The sequence below is a fragment of the Heterodontus francisci genome, chromosome 12 (assembly GCF_036365525.1).
Source record: "Heterodontus francisci isolate sHetFra1 chromosome 12, sHetFra1.hap1, whole genome shotgun sequence".
Lineage (NCBI taxonomy): Eukaryota > Metazoa > Chordata > Chondrichthyes > Heterodontiformes > Heterodontidae > Heterodontus > Heterodontus francisci.
Genome location: NC_090382.1, coordinates 38,138,270 through 38,156,589, shown reverse-complemented (window position 1 = coordinate 38,156,589; position 18,320 = coordinate 38,138,270). Strand labels below are relative to the sequence as shown.

Genomic DNA, 18,320 nt, shown 5'->3' with positions numbered 1-18,320 from the left:
TGAGAGAGCGACCCCGAGGAGAGAGAGAGAGCGACCCCGAGAGAGAGAGAGAGGAGAGCGACCCCGAGAGAGAGAGAGAACCCCGAGGAGATAGAGAGAGAGCAGACCCGAGAGAGAGAGAGAGAGAGCGACCCCGAGAGAGAGAGAGAGAGAGCGACCCGAGAGAGAGAGAGAGAGAGAGCGACCCCGAGAGAGAGAGAGATAGAGGACCCCGAGAGAGAGAGAGAGAGCGACCCCGAGAGAGAGAGAGAGAGAGAGAGAGACCCCGAGAGAGAGAGAGAGACGAGAGAGAGAGACCCCGAGAGAGAGAGAGAGAGGAGATAGAGAGCGACCCGAGAGAGAGAGAGAGAGCGACCCCAAGAGAGCGAGAGAGAGCGACCCCAAGAGAGAGAGAGAGAGAGAGAGAGAGCGACCCCGAGAGAGAGAGGGAGAGAGCGACCCGAGAGAGAGAGCGACCCCGAGAGAGAGAGAGAGAGAGAGAGAGAGGGAGAGAGAGCGACCCGAGAGAGAGAGCGAGCGACCCTGAGAGAGAGAGAGAGAGAGAGCGAGCGACCCCGAGAGAGAGAGAGAGAGAGATGAGCGACCCCGAGAGAGAGAGAGGAGAGAGCGACCCCGAGGAGAGAGAGAGGAGAGAGGAGAGCGATCCCGAGAGAGAGAGAGAGAGAGCGATCCCGAGAGATAGAGAGATCATGCTTCAAACAGAGATAGCATAAGGGGGAAGAGAGTGCGAAGATGAACAAATGAGAAATCAGAGAAAAGCATGAGAACAAGAAAGAAAGAGAGAGTGTCACTTGCAAGAGACAGACGCAGAGTCACTGAGCATCAGATTAAGGTCGGACGCAAGGGACAGTGGCAAGCATAAGGAGGGAGAAAATGAGAGGTACAAACGGAAATGGTTGACAGCTCAGTAGTAGCGCTGCATGTCTGTAAAGAAGAATGCAGTGCATTAGAATGGTCCCCAACAGCAAAGCAAAAAAAGGATGCAGATCACTAACAGGGTTTTTGTTTCTGTCCTCCCACAGAATGATCATCTCTCCACCTCTGGATTGTAGGCAGGCATGATCCCTGGAAAATGTTGATTTTTCCACATTAACCAGAATATTTCTTGATTTCATATTGCAATGATCGTGAAAGTATGCAAATTCCTAACCGAACCATCACTTCCCAGAAACTAACTGAACAGTTACTCTCCCCTTCGCAAGGGCATTTCCTTCTCTCATCACGCCTGCGGTAGAGCAGCAGTGTATTCCAAACCCCATTTCGTTCACAGAATTTCCTCCCCACCCCCTTCCAACCCACAGCACAATTTAAAAAGTATTCTAACATGTCCAATACCACCCATCAGATGTACTCTCCTTCAAGATGATATTCTCTCGTTGTGCCTGGCTGCTGTCCTGAAAGCTGCTGCTGCACTCAAGGAGCAGATTCCATGTTGTGGGCAGCAATTCCCAAACCATCGCAAGACCAGAAATTCCATTTTGCAGCTAGCAGGACCAGCATGGAGAAGATGATCGAGGAGTACAGCAGAAGCTACTTCCCATCCAGACTTCTTACAGCAGCAAATCAGTCACTCCCAATGCTCCCTTTAATCTCCCATCACAGTGCGCGGCCCCTTTAAATGGCCCTCGCATGCATTCATCTTTAAAGGGAACGTTGATTGTGCGTGGCCTTGCACCCATGCAGCTTACAGGCAACATTGCCCCCAGTCTGCACTGAGTGTGAAGAAGGGGGTTTAGTAAGTGAGTGGATTTTAAGGGTTAATCTCTCTAAAGTCTAGTTTTTGTTTGTATACATTTAGCAATTAACTGAAATTTGCGTTCGAGATTAAGAGGCAAGTTAGGGTTCTTACAGTTTTAAACAATGGTATACAAGCTCACTGAGGGTAGCTGACTGCAGAACAGGCTCGAGGGACTGAGGAACCAACTTCTGCTCCTAATTCGTATGTTCGTAGTTGTTCAGGCCCAGACTAGGTCCCTGCATGTGCGAACTGAGAGAGCGCTGAGCGGGAGAAGCAGAGAGGGGCGGGAGCAGTGTGAGTGAGACAGAAAAGAGCAGGGAGAGTGAGAGAGAGGGAAAGAGGAGAGAAGGCAAGAGGAGAGAGCTTAGAGATACAGCACTGAAACAGGCCCTTCGCCCACCGAGTCTGTGCCAACCATCAACCACCCATTTTACACTAATCCCATATTCCTACCTCAATCCCCACCTGTCCCTATATTTCCCTACCACCTACCTATACTAGTGGCAATTTATAATGGCCAATTTACCTACCAACCTGCAAGTCTTTTGGCTTGTGGGAGGAAACCGGAGCACCCGGAGAAAAGCCACGCAGACACAGGGAGAACTTGCAAACTCCACACAGGCAGTACCCAGAATTGAACCCGGGTCACTGAAGCTGTGAGGCTGCGGTGCTAACCACTGCGCCACTGTGCCGCCCCAAAGAGAAAGAGGTGAAAGACAGAAAGAAATAGATACAAAGAGGAAAATCATGAGAAAGCACAAGTGAGAGCTAGATAGAGAGCGAGACAGCATTACCAAGTGTTCAAGCCAAATCAACAAAGCAAGAGACAGGGAGCATGAGAGAAAAAAAACAAACATACAGAAAGATGTGAGAGTGGGAAAGTGGAAACGCAATTACAGAGCTAACATTTCATTTTTTATTTGTGAACAATGCGACAAGATACCAACTTATAAAGAAAAGTCAGATTAATTTGAAGTTCCTGGTGGGAACAAGGAAAGCAACAACAGATTTTTCCTTTCTCACATGTAGAACAAAAATCAAGTTCTGTCCCAGTGCCTAATCTCTGAAATTCTTATGCTAATCAGTTTGCCCTCTCTTACCTCTTAAAATGTTCCACCTCACGGTCTGTCTCATCCATCTCCACGCTGTCAAGATCAATGTCTTTAGGAAGAAATACATCATCTATGAGACAGAAAGAATACAAGATGCTCAGTAAGAAAGCACAGCTTAAATGTTGAATAAGCTCCATAATAAAGCTTTATTAGCACATTTAAATTTTAATATGACTGGTATAACATGCACCAGTTAAAATTACCAGAATTCAAGAATTTATTAAAATCCTGACACTGGTGGTGAACTAAGGATAGAGAACGCAAAACCAACCAGTGCTCAACAAACAGACTTATTTTACATAGCTGTGATACCATCAGTGTGTGGCCTACTTATTCAGTAGCTGTGGAAATGGGCAACAGCTAAGTCATTGAGGTGCTGGGGAGGTTGGGCTTCAGGAAAAAAATGTACACAAAAAGGAAAAGCTGAAGACAGTCAAAAATTCATTTTATTGGTGTCCCCTTACCGCTATGTTTCGGTCTTGGAGTACCAGAGGATGCCAGCACATTGTCCTGCCCTTCTGCATGTTCATCAGTTCTCAGTACTAGGGATATGATTAGAATACAAAAATTATTCACAGGAAATACCATTGTAATTCACTTCATGAAATCATGACATGTACTTTTGTTAACATGCTACTTTGGTTATTTCCCTGCATCTGTCACCTTTAAAGACAGGCTTGAGGTGGCCCCTTGCCTCCACAAATTTAAGGTATACAGTGTTACTGGGAGGCAAGAACTTGCAATTAGCATAACCAGTTCTCCAACTTTATTCTCTGCCTGTAGGTAAATACCCCAAACTGTTAAAATCACGTCATACATGAACATGACACTTAACCGCACTGTTTCAGAGTATAAAGGAAAAGATCATTCAAGCATCAATTCCCATTGTACAACAGGACTGAGGTGTGAATCTCAGCCAACTGTGTTCAAGTCTCAATATTCTTAGTCATAAACATACATCATTACTCATTAAAGTGATCAGATACTGCAGCTGTTCATATTTTTAAAAAATTCTGTTACACTGCATTCTACTGCTTATTCACAGCCCTTTGTGCAGAGTGCAGCAATGAAGTTTTAGAAGCCATGACAACACAACAAGAAAAGAAATAGGAGCAGGAGTAGGCCATTCAGCCCTTTGAGCCCACTCCACCATTCAATGAGATCATGGCTGATCATCTACTTCAAGACCGTTTTCCTGCACTATCCCCATAACCCTTGATGTTTTTAAAATGTAGACATCTATCAATCTTAGTCTTGAAAATACTCAACGACGGAGCCTCCACAACCTTCTGGGGCAGAGAATTCCAAAGATTTACCACCCTCCGAGTAAAGAAATTCCTCCTTATCTCAGTCCTAAATGGCCTGCCCCTGACTGTAGATTCTATAGCTTCAGTATGGTGAGATTGAGAGCTTAAGGTTCTCCTAGCCTCCATTATATTGCATTTACAAACTCCCATCTTGTATATCTCATCACCAAAGCATTGGCAAAAAACAGAATGGCTATATTTAGGTTGAAGAAATATTCATTACGATTTAACCATAAAATTCCTGAAGTATATGCACTTTCTCCCCCAAATGATGAGTCAAATCCAGCAGAGGGCGCTCCCATTAGTCCAGCATGTAAGTAATAAGTCCAAATGTTTTCATAAAATGGAATGCAACAACTTGCATTTATGATTTTAGGTGGGTACTCAAGACCACTGCTCTTCTTGATATACATCAATGACCTAGACCTGGGTGCACAGGGCACAATTTCAAAATTTGCACATGACAAAACCTGGAAGTATTGTGAACTGTGTGGAGGATAGTGATGGACTTCAAGAGGACATAGGCTGGTGGAATGGGCAAACACATGGCAGATAAGATTTAATGCAATGAAGTGGGAAGTGATACATTTTGGTCGGAAGAACGATGACAGGCAATATAAAATAAAGGGCACAATTCTAAAGGGACTGCAGGAACAGAGAGACCTGGGGTTATATGTGCACAAATCGCTGAAGGTGGCAGGGCAGATTGAGAAAGTGGTTAAAAAGACATACGGGATATTGGGCTTTATAAATAGAAGCAGTGAGTACAAAAGCAAGGAAGTTATAATGGACCTTTATTGAACTCTGGCTTGGCCTCAACTGGAGGAGTGTGTCCAATTCCAACTTTAGGAAGGATGTGAAGGCTTTAAAGAAGATGCAAAATAGATTTGCGAGAATAGTTCCAGGGGTGAGGGATTTCAGATACATGGACAGATAGGAGATGCTGGGGTTGTTTGCTTTCGAGAAGTTTGAGAGGAGATTTGATAGAACTGTTCAAAATCAGGACAGGTCTAGACAGAGTAGATAGAGAAAAACTGTCCCCATTGGTGAAAGGATCGAGACCAGAGGACACCAATTTAAGGTGACTGGCAGAAGTACCAACAGCGACATGAGAAAAAACTTCTGTTTTTAAACGCAGCGAGCATATAGGTTCTGGAATGTACTACCTGAGGGTGCGTTGGAGGCAGGTACAATCAGGGCTTTCAAAATGGAATTAGATAAGCCCCTGAAGAGAAAAAATCTGCACAGCCATGGAGAAAGGGACTAGCTGAATTGCTCTTGAAGAGCTGGAATGGCCTCCTTCAACCATTTGATGATTTGATGAAAAGCCTGATGGGGTGGGCTTTAAAGGAGATTCTGAAAGAATGAGAGGAAGGTGGAGAGGAAGATAGTTTATGGCAGCAGTCTAAGAGGATGACCTTGCTTTTCCTATTATTTACCTGGAGGAACTGGCAGATCATGCAAAACTGGATGTCAGATAGGTGACCTGACAGCACAGACACAGTGGAGGGGATGCAATAAGTGGCTACAAGGTACAGCTGGGTGTATCAGGACACATGGAAGCTTATCCTTTGTCCTATAATGTTGCCAAGGGGAAGCATGCAGATAAGGAAGTGGAGGGGCCAAGGATACATCCTTGGTGGATTCCAGATGTAAGGACAAAAAGAGAAGGCATTCCTGGAGATGTGCTGGCTCTGACTGGATGGCAAGAGTGGAGCCAAACTGGACAATGTAGGAGTGGGGTTGAAAGAAGATGGTGTGACCAACCATGTTAAAGATTAAAGAAGGATAATGCACCACGGTCACAGTCACAGCGTATATAATTTTGACTGGTTAAGACCGTTTCAGTGCTGTGTGGCAGGAACAGAAAGCTGAAGAGAGTTTCAAATTTGGAGTTGCAGGAAAGATGGACACAGATGTGGAAAGCAACAACTTAGTCAAAGACTCTGGAGGTGAAACCATTATTGGAGATGGGTCAATAGTTTCAAGTACAGAGGAGCAGAGGATGAGTTTTCTTTGAGGAGGAAGTGATGGACATATTGAAAGGGAGGGAGACAGTACCTAAGGAATGTGAACTACTTACAATGCCAGCTAGCTATTTACAATGCCAGCCAACGTGGGGCCATGAAGTTGTGTGATCAGCTGTTTAGTGGGAATAGCGTTAAGGGAGCAGAAGATATCGCTCATGGCTGAGATTTGCTTGAAGAGGATAAGAGGGCATCTGGCAGAGAAAGTGGAGAGAGATGTGGGCTCAGGGCTAGGGCAGGAGGGAAAGGTTGTCTTAGAAGCCAAGGGGAAGACAGTTGGGATGCAGCAGAGACAGCTAAACTGTGGTGTCAATCTTCGTAAGCTTCTCATTGGAGGCAAGGCTGAGTGAGAAGAGACAAGAGTTTTAACGGTACAGTAGTAAAAGCTGGGCGTTATTTTGCTTTCCAAGATGATGCTGGACTAACGGATGGTTTAGGCAGAGAGTGAGGCACAACACCACTTATGTATTCCAGCTGTGTGCCAAATATGCTGATGTCTACATCCCTTACATTTGAAGGGATGAAGATAGAGGCATACCAGGTGTAAGCCCAAGGATGAGGGACAGCAAATGTTTTGCTAGGAACAAGGGAATCAAAGATGGAGGCGAGCAAGTGATTGATCAAATTAGCAGAAACCTTCTTAATTGAGAATATTCTCAGTATCTATAACTCTCATTTGACTGTCTTGCATACTCTAGCTAATTTAACATTGTCCCTGGATGGGCCAAATGACATATGCCATAAATAAAATGACTCTAAATGACTCTATGACTCTCAGCAGATCAGGCAGCATCTTCCAGAAATTTGTTAAACTTATTTTCTTTTGGAAAGATGTTGCAGGTAGAAGATTTATTCCTAACTTTTGAATTTATCCCCAACGTCTTTTGGATTAGATGTTGAATTGAGGCTCTGTTTGCTGTCTGAAGTGGAAGTAAACTATCTCAAAGCACTATTTTGAAGAGCAGCAGGGGAGTTATCCCTGGTGTCCTCGTCAATATTTATCCCTAAAACAACATCACAAAAACAGATTATCTGGTCATTATCGCAGAGCTGCTTGTGGGAGATTGCTGTGAAAATTAGCTGCCACATTTCCTACATTACAACACTGACTTCAGTTCAAAATACTTAATTGTCTATAAAGCACTTTGGGGTGTCCTGAGGTCATGAAAGGTGCTATATAAATGCAAGGCTGTCTTTCTTTCTGATTATTAGGTATACATTCAGAGGTGAATGTTCATCAGTCTTTTAAATAAAATTCTCACCTACAGAATTAAACTGCAGCGTCAGTGATTTGGTCTTTGTAAGTACCTGACTGACATCCAACAAGAAGGGCAAAATGGCAAAGTATAGTTAAAACAGTCTGTCAGTCAGTCAGTCATTGGGCAATCTGTACTCATCACAAGGCATTTTAAAGCTCAAAGGCAGGGTAACAAAAGTGCTCATTTTTCCCAATCCGTAATCATCTTTAATAAAAACATTCCCAAAAAATGACTTGAAATCTTGTGCCAACTAATGCAGGGGTATTTCTAAATGTAAAGGTATAGGAGACCCAGGGCTTTGTTGCACCTTTTCTTAATTTCACCATATTAACGTTGCTATAAAAACGTTACAGAAAAAATACCAGGGAAAGATTTCAATGCTATAATATAACTTCAGAGCTACTGAAAGCATTATGATCCATTCTAAACTCTACTCTTACAGGTTTAAATACCTAAATGTTTCCTTTTTATTACACTCTCCATGCATATCATGGATACTTGTGTGTTTACTTTGCTCCCTTTATAACTTTTAAGTCAGCTATTAATGTTTGCTGCTTGCACCGAACAGTTTTTTTCTGGCAACGTGCATATTTCTACGCACTGTAGTTAAATGATGAAGTGGAGGTGCCATAACATGCTCTCACTTCAAACATTTTCCACCTAAGCAAAGGTTCGAATCCCAAGCCTAGCAACTTTAGAATTTCACTAATTGTCGATTTGCTCAGATAGTCACAGGAGAGGGGTAAACGTATAAAATAACAAAATATCCGCTGATTAAACTTACCAAGAGAGTTGTTGGTCTTGTCGTGTTTCTTCTTTTTTCCTTTCTTGTTCTTGCCTTTTGACTGAGACGTGTCAGTTGTCATTTGTTGCTCTTCTTTGACGCCTCTAGTTTCAGAGCCTTCCACCTTCTCAGTATTTGAATTTTTAGTGTTACATTTCATGTCATCACCAGTTTCAGAGTCGCCAAGAACACGGACTCCCTTCCACTTGCCTTGCTTGGGCTCATCGCCTTTGGCAGTCGCAGTCTTTGAAGTCTCTGCTGACTTGCCATCGTGATTCTGGTTTGTCTTATGCTTGGCAGTAGGCACATGCTGTTTAGAACCCTGTATTTTGGGAGCTGTAGGGTGTTCGTGCTCTTTTCTCGAAACCAGAGTTTTACTCTTGGTCTCCTCAGAGATCTGTTGCTTCGGCTGCCTTGGTTGTTTCCCATTTCTTGACATTTGCTGCGTCACTTTCGACTCTGATGTTTTATGCAATATGACTGTATTAGCATCCTCCAGTCGGAGTGCGGAAATATTTTCAGCCTTTGATGTTACTGAACAGCTGCCTCTAGATTTATTTCCTAATGTGTTTTCCAGTCCAAGCATATCAGAGCCATTGTGCTCTTGATTTGTGATGACTGCATGCTTATTTCCATTCAGCAAATGATTCTGCACAATCCCTGGTGTTGTTAAGGACAAGTTTAAGTTGAGTTTCTGATGGTCTATTATCCTGGTCTCGTCTTTGTCCACAATGCCATTGCTGTCAATCAGTAAGCCCTTCTCCACAGATGTCAGCTCTGGAAAGTCATCCTTGGGTAGATCACATAGACTGAAGTTTGCTTTGATGGAATCTCTGATTCGGTCTTTAAGCTGTTCCAGTCTGCTGGTTAAGATGCTGCTCACTCGCTGCAACTCCACTTGGTGCCATAGCTCTTGTTGATTCAATTTTTCTTCTATATCCTCATGAATATGCTGGTTGAGCTTTGAAACTTTCTGCTCTATATCCTCTTGGACATGCTGGTTGAATATCAAGACTTTCTCTTCTATACCCTCTTGGATGTGTTGATTTATCACAGAAACTTTCTCCAGATCCTGAATATGGATTGTAGATGGGCATGGTTTCTCCGGCCTTTGATCACAAACCTCTGAACGGGCTTTTTCCTGCTGAAACACAAAAGTAAATGGAGCATTATAGTTATGCATACACCTTGTATTGGCTGCACAATTACAATTAGATGTGAACTCCTGGTTGTAGGTGTAGGCTAGAATTCCTACAGGCACTACATACAAATGTAATCATTTGTACCCCAGTACCTACTTAAATCATGGGAGGCTCTAACTTAAAATAACAAATTGCACTTATTAGCACTGTTAACTTAGGAAAACAAACCTGAGACGTTTCAGAGAGGTGGAAGGAAAATCTTTATTGAACCACACAGTGAGTGATTAGGAAGGATAATCAAAGGCTTGGGTCAAGGAGGTGAGTTTTAAGGAGGGTCTTAAAAGGAGGCAAGCGAGGTAGAGAGGTTTAGAAGAGAAATACAGAATGAATCCTAGGCAACTGAAAGCATAGTTGCCAAAGGTTGGAGAAGGGAAGATGTGAGTGCATGGGGAGAGGAGTGGTACACAAAAAGGTTGAAGAGTACAAGAAGTGGAGGTTCAGGGGCAGGGGTGAGATTTGAAAGTTTAGAGATTATATAGTGGAAAACGCTATGGAGGAATATACAAACAAGGATGAAGATTTTAAATTTGAGGCATGGGGGCCCAGGAGCTTAAGTAGTTTAATGAGGATGAGTGTGATGATCAAGCAGGACTTGGTACATTATAGTATATAGACAGTAGAGTTTTCAACTAGCTGAACATTTTACATTTTAATTTAGGAGAAAACTTTAAATCTGTTGCCAAAATATCTATCATGTAAATGATCCCAAGGGATCAAACTTCCTTCTGTCAAAGGAAGCCACTGCCTTATGTGTAGCTAGGTATAACCAGTCAAGTCTGGTTGAGAACTATGGATGTCAAGGTTTATATGGAATGAAAAAATTTAGTTCACTGAAATTCAAGACAGGAGTGAAATAATAGAAGTGAGTTTAATATACAGTACCATCAGTATTGCTTTTACAGTTGTGCCTGGCAACTGTCATCTTTTATACTAAAATGGTAGGAACAATTTAGTATTTTTTTTAATTTGAATGAAGCCACTTTAAATCAAGAGTAGACTATGTTCATTAGTATTAGTAAAACCTCAAACCAGCAAGTCCTAATTCCTACTCAGTCAACTAATCAGGCTGAGTAACAGATGCAGTAGAAGCATATCTTATTTGATCTTCATCTACCTTGAAACAAATCCAGACGGCAGTTGGGTGAAAACTCAAAGGTATAGTTTCTTAGCATGTCTCTGTTTAAAGCAGCTGGCAGAGGATGGCTGGTATAGACTTCGACCAATACCAAATAACAGGCTCTTCTGGTACAAGCTAGCGATGAAGTTAACACAGCCAAGTCATCCAAGTGTTCTCCACAATTAAACAATCCAATGGACACATAAACTGGATTCTTCTTGCCACCCAACAACTTTCACCCCTGCCCCTGAACCAACAACCAATCATCCCTTTCTTAAGCTCCTCCCACATAGCTAGCAAAACAGGGCCACAAAGCATACCTTTTTCTGCTTGTGCCGTGCTCTTTTGGCTGCTTTGGCACTGTTGACTGGTTTCTGTTCTGAGCTGTTGATATAGTTTAACAGATCTTCAACATTCCTTTCATCCACTGGTGGTTCCCGGATGGACCCATTGCTCGATTTCTGTGGGAGTTCTTCTTTGCGTTTCGTCAACCGCGTCCTTAGCTTCTCCCGGATTTCAGTGTAATTTCTACTTGTCGGAGCTGCAGGAGGCTTGAACAAAATGGTAAATGTAATTATTTTGCCAACATGTCAACAAATTGTCACAGTGTACTGCAAGTGCAGCAAAGTTCAGGATTCTAACATGCGTTCTTGGTTTTTGAAATTAGTCACACAAAACAGAACTCAATTGTATACTGTAGCTTTTCATTCTTTATTGATTCATCTATATTTCATTTACAATTTTGTACGTGCCTCTTCTCTTCCTTCTCCCAGTAAATAAGCTTTACACCTTCAGCCCCAACCCTTCTATACAAACACATGGATGATGTCAATCAATCATTTTTAAGGTGGAGGTAGATAGATTTTTGAAATCTCGGAGAGTCGAGGGTTAGGCAAAGCAGGCCCGAAAGAGAAGTTGAGGATTGGGACAGATCAGCTATGATCTTATTGAATGGCGGGGCAGGCTTGAGGGGCTGAATGGCCTACTCCTACTCCTATTTCTTATGTTCTTATACCATGCAAACTGTAACAGTATCCATGGATGCAGCCCAACCTTTTCTAAACAGTGCTTCAGCAGTTCTACCTTTATTGCACCATCATTACAATCATATTTCAAAGGAAGTGTTGTGGAAAATTTGCAGTTTTGACCAATAGAATTGGTGAACACATTAGGCCAAATACAAGATTTACAGAACTACCAAAATAATGTTTTCATTGAAATTTACCAGAGTATCTCACAGAACATCTATTGCAAATATACAATTTTGTGATGCCTCCTTAAAATTTGAACTTATTGGCCCAAGTGAAAGGAAGAATCTGCAATTTATAGTGTCTTCCAAATCTTCCGGATGCCTCTAAATGCTTCAGACTCTGAATTGCTTTTGAACTATATCCAATCTTTTGTAAACAAATTCAGCAGCCAATCTCCTTTAGTCTATGACAGAACACTATGCCTAATTCAGCAAAACTATGTCATGTTCCTAAATGGGTTCCACTCACCGGTCCATGACCAAAGAACTCGCAATAGCAACAATCACAGTATTTTCCTTCCTTCTGATTGGCAGTGTGGGATGTACAAGAGCTGTGCTCTGAACAGCTATCATCTTCTTCCAGACTTTCATCTGCATTGTGCATCTGTGTGGGGCTGTAGGCAGTTTCATTTGTGCACAGACGACTCTTGCATGACTGGTCCCTAGATTGGGCAACAAACCAAGTTTTAAAATACAGAAAATTGCAATTGCAGCGGCGTTTACATCTCCAGCACACTCTAAGGGCTGTGATTTTAATTTCTAACAAATGCAGAAACAGTGCACTAGGAAAAGCTTATCCTGCCTTGTAAAGACTATTGCATAGCCATTCAAAAAGCACCATTTACTCTTGTTACATTCACTATCTTTTTAAACATTTTCCAGACATTTTCAGCTTTCCATTAAGTTTTGTTGTTTCGTACATTTTCCCACCTTTTCAGGCCTCAACACTTCTCATTAATCATTAGACTGACACTAAAATCTTGCTTCTGTACAGCACCACCTAGAGGCAGTGAATGGGTACAACAGAAACACTTTAAAATTACTACATCCACACTTGAAAGATAGAATTCAGTATTACAGTACAATACATAATACTAGAAGGCTTTCAGTTGCTTAAGAACAGAAAAAAGTATTCATAATCCTTAAGGCAGTGAATATGCAGCAGATTTAAATTATCTGGGAGGAAATTATGCAAAATCAGTGTTGAAAACCAACAGAAATAACTCAACTGATAAAATCCAGATCCACTAATGGATTAACTTTGAATTTAAAAAAAGCTTAAATGGTGAGTAAATGGTGAGCACTGTAAAACATTTGAGAGAAATGAATCCATTGAAAAAATAATGTTAAATATTTAAAAGATAGAATGCCTGAAGTGGGATAGTTGTTCAATGAATAAAAAGGTGCATTTTCTAATCCATCCCCTGTCACCACACATATCACTACTGACCCCTCCTTTCAGCTGGTCAACCTCAGAGCTAATGAGATAATTGATTGAGGAATCATCACCTGGAGAACCAAACTAGTTAAAACGGTTAAATTAAGGCTTGCAGATAGGTTCTGTAAATTAAGGCCCGCAACTAATTTGTCTTCATCCTACAGACTGTACAGTTCATACCCCTGGGAACAATTTCTATACTGTTATTTCATATCCTTTTATAAGCTATAGTAGGCTTCTAACAGCAATTCCATTTTCATCTTTACACTATAAAAAAATCCCGCAATATAGTAAATCCTCTTGGAACCAATGAACAGGAAACCTAAATTAGCCAATCAATATACTCCCTCCTATCACAGCCTAGAAGATCGTTTTAAAACAGACAGCAAAGGGTTGTTCCCTCAGCAGTGCACTGAAAAGAAAATTCACCAATCAGGAAGCAGCCTTCAACAGTTGTCCCAGTATGGGAGGTTCAAATTGGCTTCCGAGTGTGTTCAGGGATTGGAGTTCAAGAACCTCAGGAAGCAGCAGGAGGCGGAGCTCATAGCAGGGAGCATGTCAAGTGAAGAATAGCACAGGACCAGACCAGTAGAGGCAGCAGAAAAGAACAGTAGATACAGCATAAGCACCCAGCCAGGGGAGGTTTGATTTTTTGTGTACAGAAGGTTTGGATGATTTTGGAAGTACTTCGTTTAAATGTTTGAAATTCACATGGGGTTTAAAACTTTTTCTGCATGTTTAAATTTCTCATGTGAATATTCATACGAATGAAATCAAACAACCATGGGACTGAGGTGAATTACAACTATTAGCAATGGTGCAATTGTGAAAGTCAATTAATAGCTCCTCCAATAAATGTGGAAATGTTTTAATATTCAAGAAAGTGATTATGTGGGCATGGTGTTTAATCGTGACCTGATCTCAAATGCCTTATTCATAGGTAATCCACGCATTGCAGCAGATGGATCCAACCCCCTGCCTAACTCTTGCTGTGTGTTATACAAGTTATCATTACATTATTAGGTGTTTAATCTAAGCATTTCAAATAGAGACTTAGATGCTTAGCGCACCAAGTTTCCTACTGTGTACTAAATTCAGAGAGAGAAAGGCAAGAGCTTCACTGTTCTGGTTTTGTCAATGGTTCTTTCAAATTGAAGTATGCATTCACTCCTAACTGCAATCTCCAATATTTACATCAGCGGGAGACATTTTAGGAGGTAAAATTTCCAGATTTGAGAGCAAATACTAACCTGCAGACACCACTGCCTGGAGCAGCTGGGTTTGGTGTGGCTGTTACTGGGCAAGCTCCATTATAGTGGCTGGTGCAAATAGGGGCAGCTGTAGTCTTTGGGAAAGAAGATAACCCACTGTTAGAAATATGAGGGCTAGCACTTGGAGGCACTGGGGTCACAAGCACACCTGTAGAAGCAGCAGCAGAGGTTTTTGAAATCAAGGACACATCTGGAGATGAAGCCGTTGTCATGGCAACTGCAGAGGTCTTGGATACGTGAGGCAGAACTTGTGGGATACCAGATGCCATAGGTGGTCTCCGATTTGAATTTGTGGAGGTTACAGAGCTGTGTGGCACAGTACATGGGGCTGTAGAAGTTGCATGTCCATGTTGATGAATGGAAACTGTTGGCTCGTTAATAACTTGAGAAGGAGACTTTGGTGCTGTAAGAGGATGCTGATGGGAGGACAGGTCAGTGGGACTATTGGGAGGTGCCGCTAGGACAGAATACCTGTGATCTTCTGAGCAGTGGAACTCTCCACCTGGAAGACAAAATCCTGCAGGTTATACAAAGAGTGCAATCTGAACATCATTTTCACCCAAGAATGGGAACACCCAATAATTTAGTCAAAAACACTGATTTTGCATCTGTATATAAATATTTATTTTTTATTTAGAGATACAGCACTGAAACAGGCCCTTTGGCCCACCGTGTCTGTGCCGACCAACAACCACCCATTTATACTAATCCTACATTAACCCCATAATCCTACCACATCCCCACAATTCCCCTACCACCTACCTATACTAGGGGCAATTTATAATGGCCCATTTACCTATCAACCTGCAAGTCTTTGGCTGTGGGAGGAAACCGGAGCACCCAGCGAAAACCCACGCAGTCACAGGGAGAACTTGTAAACTCCGCACAGGCAGAACCCAGAATTGAACCCAGGTCACTAGAGCTGTGAGGCTGCAGTGCTCACCACTGTGCTGCCCTCAACATTGATATTGGTGCACCACGTGACTGAAATTATAACAGGAACTAGAGATGTTCTTGTGTATTTGGAAATAGATGGTGGAGGACACTATAAACATCCCAACAATAATGGATGAGAAAGGTGTCAATGGGAGGGAGGAACTTGCAACAATCTCTATCACGAGGGAAAAGGTGCTTGACAAACTGATGGGACTAAAGGCAGACAAGTCTCCAGGACCCGATGGCCTGCATCGAAGAGTTTTAAAAGAAGTGGCCGTAGAGATAGTGGAGGCATTGGTCGTAATATACCAAAACTCACTGGATTCCAGTAGGGTACCAGCAGATTGGAAAACCACTAATGTGACGCCCCCAATTCAAGAAAGGAGGGAGACAGAAAGCAGGAAACTATAGGCCAGTTAGCTTAACATCTGTCATTGGAAAAATGCGAGTCCATTATTAAGGAAGAAACAGCAGGACATTTAGAAAAACATAATGCAATCAGACAGTCAACATGGTTTTATGAAGCGGAAATCATGTTTGACAAATTTGTTAAGAATTATTTGAGGATATAATCAGAGTAGATAAAGGGGAACCGGTAGATGTAGTGTATTTGGATTTTCAGAAGGCTTTCGATAAGGTGCCACAGAAAAGGTTATTGCACAAAGTAAGAGCTCCGGGTACTGGGGGTAATGCATTGGCATGGATTGAGGATTGGATAACACACAGAAGGCAGACAGTCAGGATTAATGGGTATTTTTCTGGTTGAAAAGCCGTAACTGGTGGGGTGCCACAAGGATTGGTCCTAGGGCCTCAACTATTTACTATCTATATTAATGACTTGGGGAAGGGACAGAGTGTAGTGTATCCAAATTTGCGGACGATACAAAAATAGGTGGGAAGGCATGTTGTGATGAGGACACAAAGAATCTGCAAAGAGATATAATAGGTTAAGTGAGTGGGCAAAAACTTGGCAGATGGAGTTCAATGTTGGAAAGTGTGAGGTCATCCACTTTGGTAGGAAGAATAAAAAGGCAGGTTATTATTATTTAGATGGCGAAAAACTACAAAATACTGCAGTACAGAGGGATCTTGTACATGAAACACAAAATGTTAGCATGCAGGTGCAGCAAGTAATTAGGAAGGCAAATGGAATTTTGGCCTTTATTGCTAGGGGGTTAGAGTTTAAAAATAGGGAAGTCTTGTTACAACTGTACAGGGTGTTGGTGAGGCCACACCTGGAGTACTGCCTACAGTTTTGGTCCCCGTATTTAAGGAAGGATATACCAGCATTGGAGGCAGATCAGAAAAGGTTCACTAGGCTGATTCCTGGGATGAAGGGGTTGTCTTATCACGCACATCTAAACAGGTTAGGCCTTTACTCATTGGAGTTTAGAAGAATGAGAGGTGATCTTATTGAAACATATAAGATTCTAAGGGGGCTTGACAGGGTAGGTGTTGAGAATATGTTTCCACTAGTGGTGGAATCTCGAACTAGGGGACAAAGTTCGAGAATAAGGGGTCACACATTTAAAACTGATGCACCAAGGAATTCCTTCTCTCAGAGGGTGGTGAATCTCTGGAATCTCTACCTCAGAGAGTTGTGAAATGTATTTAAGGAGGTGGTAGATAGTTTTTTGAAATCTCGGGGAGTCGAGGGTTATGCGGAGCAGGCCCGAAAGAGGAGTTGAGGCCTGGGACAGCAGCCATGATCTTATCGAATGGTGGGGCAGGCTTGAGGGCCTGAATGGCCTACTCCTTCTCCTATTTCTTATGTTCTTATTTAAAGTAGGCGATAGTGGAGAAATATACACAAGTTTCAAGTACAAACTAGTACACAACACTGGCTAAATTGGGAAATCAGGAAGAACATTAACCTACCCAAAAACTGATCTCCCATTTTAGCCCCTATCGTGGCCTGCAACCTCCTCATTTACTGCTTTAAAAGAGCACGTAGAATAATCTGGGGCAATTGCTAGTCTTCAAACTAGAAGACAACAGGGTCCCCACAGGTATGCTATGCTTAGGGGCTGGGAGATGGAATTCTGCAGATAACAGTATGCCTATTTCATGTCCATCTTGAACAAAATATGTCCATTTAGAATCCTTAATAGAAACACAGGCCGGAATTTTACAGCGGGCGGACGGGAGCTGGGCTCCGATGTAAAAGTCAGTGGTGAACCCGCTTCCGCCTCACCTGGGGATCCGTTTCGCATTTTACAGGTCCTCAGGCTTTAAATGTTCCAAGGTGGGACTTCCAACCGCTTGAGGAAGTCCCACCTCATTGATCTGCTGGTGAATCAGCGGGCCGGCAGCGCCGAGAGCAGTGGCCATTGCTGGGACTGCAACCCAGCCAAAGATAGAAGACGACGTAGAGCCAAGAGGTAAGTTAAGTTTTGGTTGCCTCACCCGGGGGTAATCGGTCAGGCCCCGACAAAGCAAGGGCGGTTGGTTGGGGGGGGGGGGGGGGGGGGGGGGCACTTGTTGGGTGCTGGGGGTGGTTGAGGTAGCAGGGGCGGCCCTCCATTGGGCACCCTGTGCCCATTGAGCAGGCCCCCCCACCCCCGGGGACAATCGGCAGCCGCCTGGTTTTCCCAGGTGGTTTTTCCCGGCTCCAGAGCACCCGCTTGCCACGCGTAAAAATCCATATGGAGGCGGGCGAAGGCCCTTAAGTGGCCGCATAAGGGCCTTGATTGGCCTGGGGCAGGCGGGCCGTTTTCACACACCAACCCCCCCCCCCCCCCCCCCACCCGCCCCACACCTACCTACGTAAATGGCAGCGGAGGCGGGAGGGGTCGGGAAAGCCTCCCGGAGCCTCCTGCTCCATTTTACACCACCCCCCCCCCACCATCCCGCTCGTTGGTGTGATGTAAAATTCAGGCCACAACTAAGTTTAGCCATTGCGAACAGGCAAGTCTGAGTCAATTTACTCAAATTCAGCTCGCTACAGCTGGTACATTCCACTTGTTAGGAAGAGTTTCCAAATTTGACAAGCTAAACAACACAGATGGCCCAATTATGTAGCACATTGTTTCGTAATTAATTTCATTACATAAATTAGACATGTTCACACTGGAAAAGAGAAGGCTGAGAGGTGATATG

At 43.0% G+C, this 18,320-nt stretch overlaps 1 protein-coding gene across 4 annotated transcripts in view; it reads right to left on the bottom strand.

The window, feature by feature from the left end:
* Positions 1 to 18,320, bottom strand: part of fam193b (family with sequence similarity 193 member B) — a 154,654-nt gene that overhangs the window by 73,368 nt on the left and 62,966 nt on the right. For 3 of the 4 annotated variants that reach the window (XM_068043346.1, XM_068043348.1, XM_068043349.1), the window contains 6 exons: positions 14,265 to 14,787; positions 12,046 to 12,238; positions 10,867 to 11,097; positions 8,228 to 9,371; positions 3,315 to 3,392; positions 2,839 to 2,920 (listed from right to left, as the gene is read on the bottom strand). In XM_068043346.1, coding sequence (XP_067899447.1) covers positions 2,839 to 2,920; positions 3,315 to 3,392; positions 8,228 to 9,371; positions 10,867 to 11,097; positions 12,046 to 12,238; positions 14,265 to 14,787 — 2,251 coding nt within the window. The remainder of the gene's footprint in view (positions 1 to 2,838; positions 2,921 to 3,314; positions 3,393 to 8,227; positions 9,372 to 10,866; positions 11,098 to 12,045; positions 12,239 to 14,264; positions 14,788 to 18,320) is intronic. The other variant, XM_068043347.1, reaches the window with a different exon arrangement.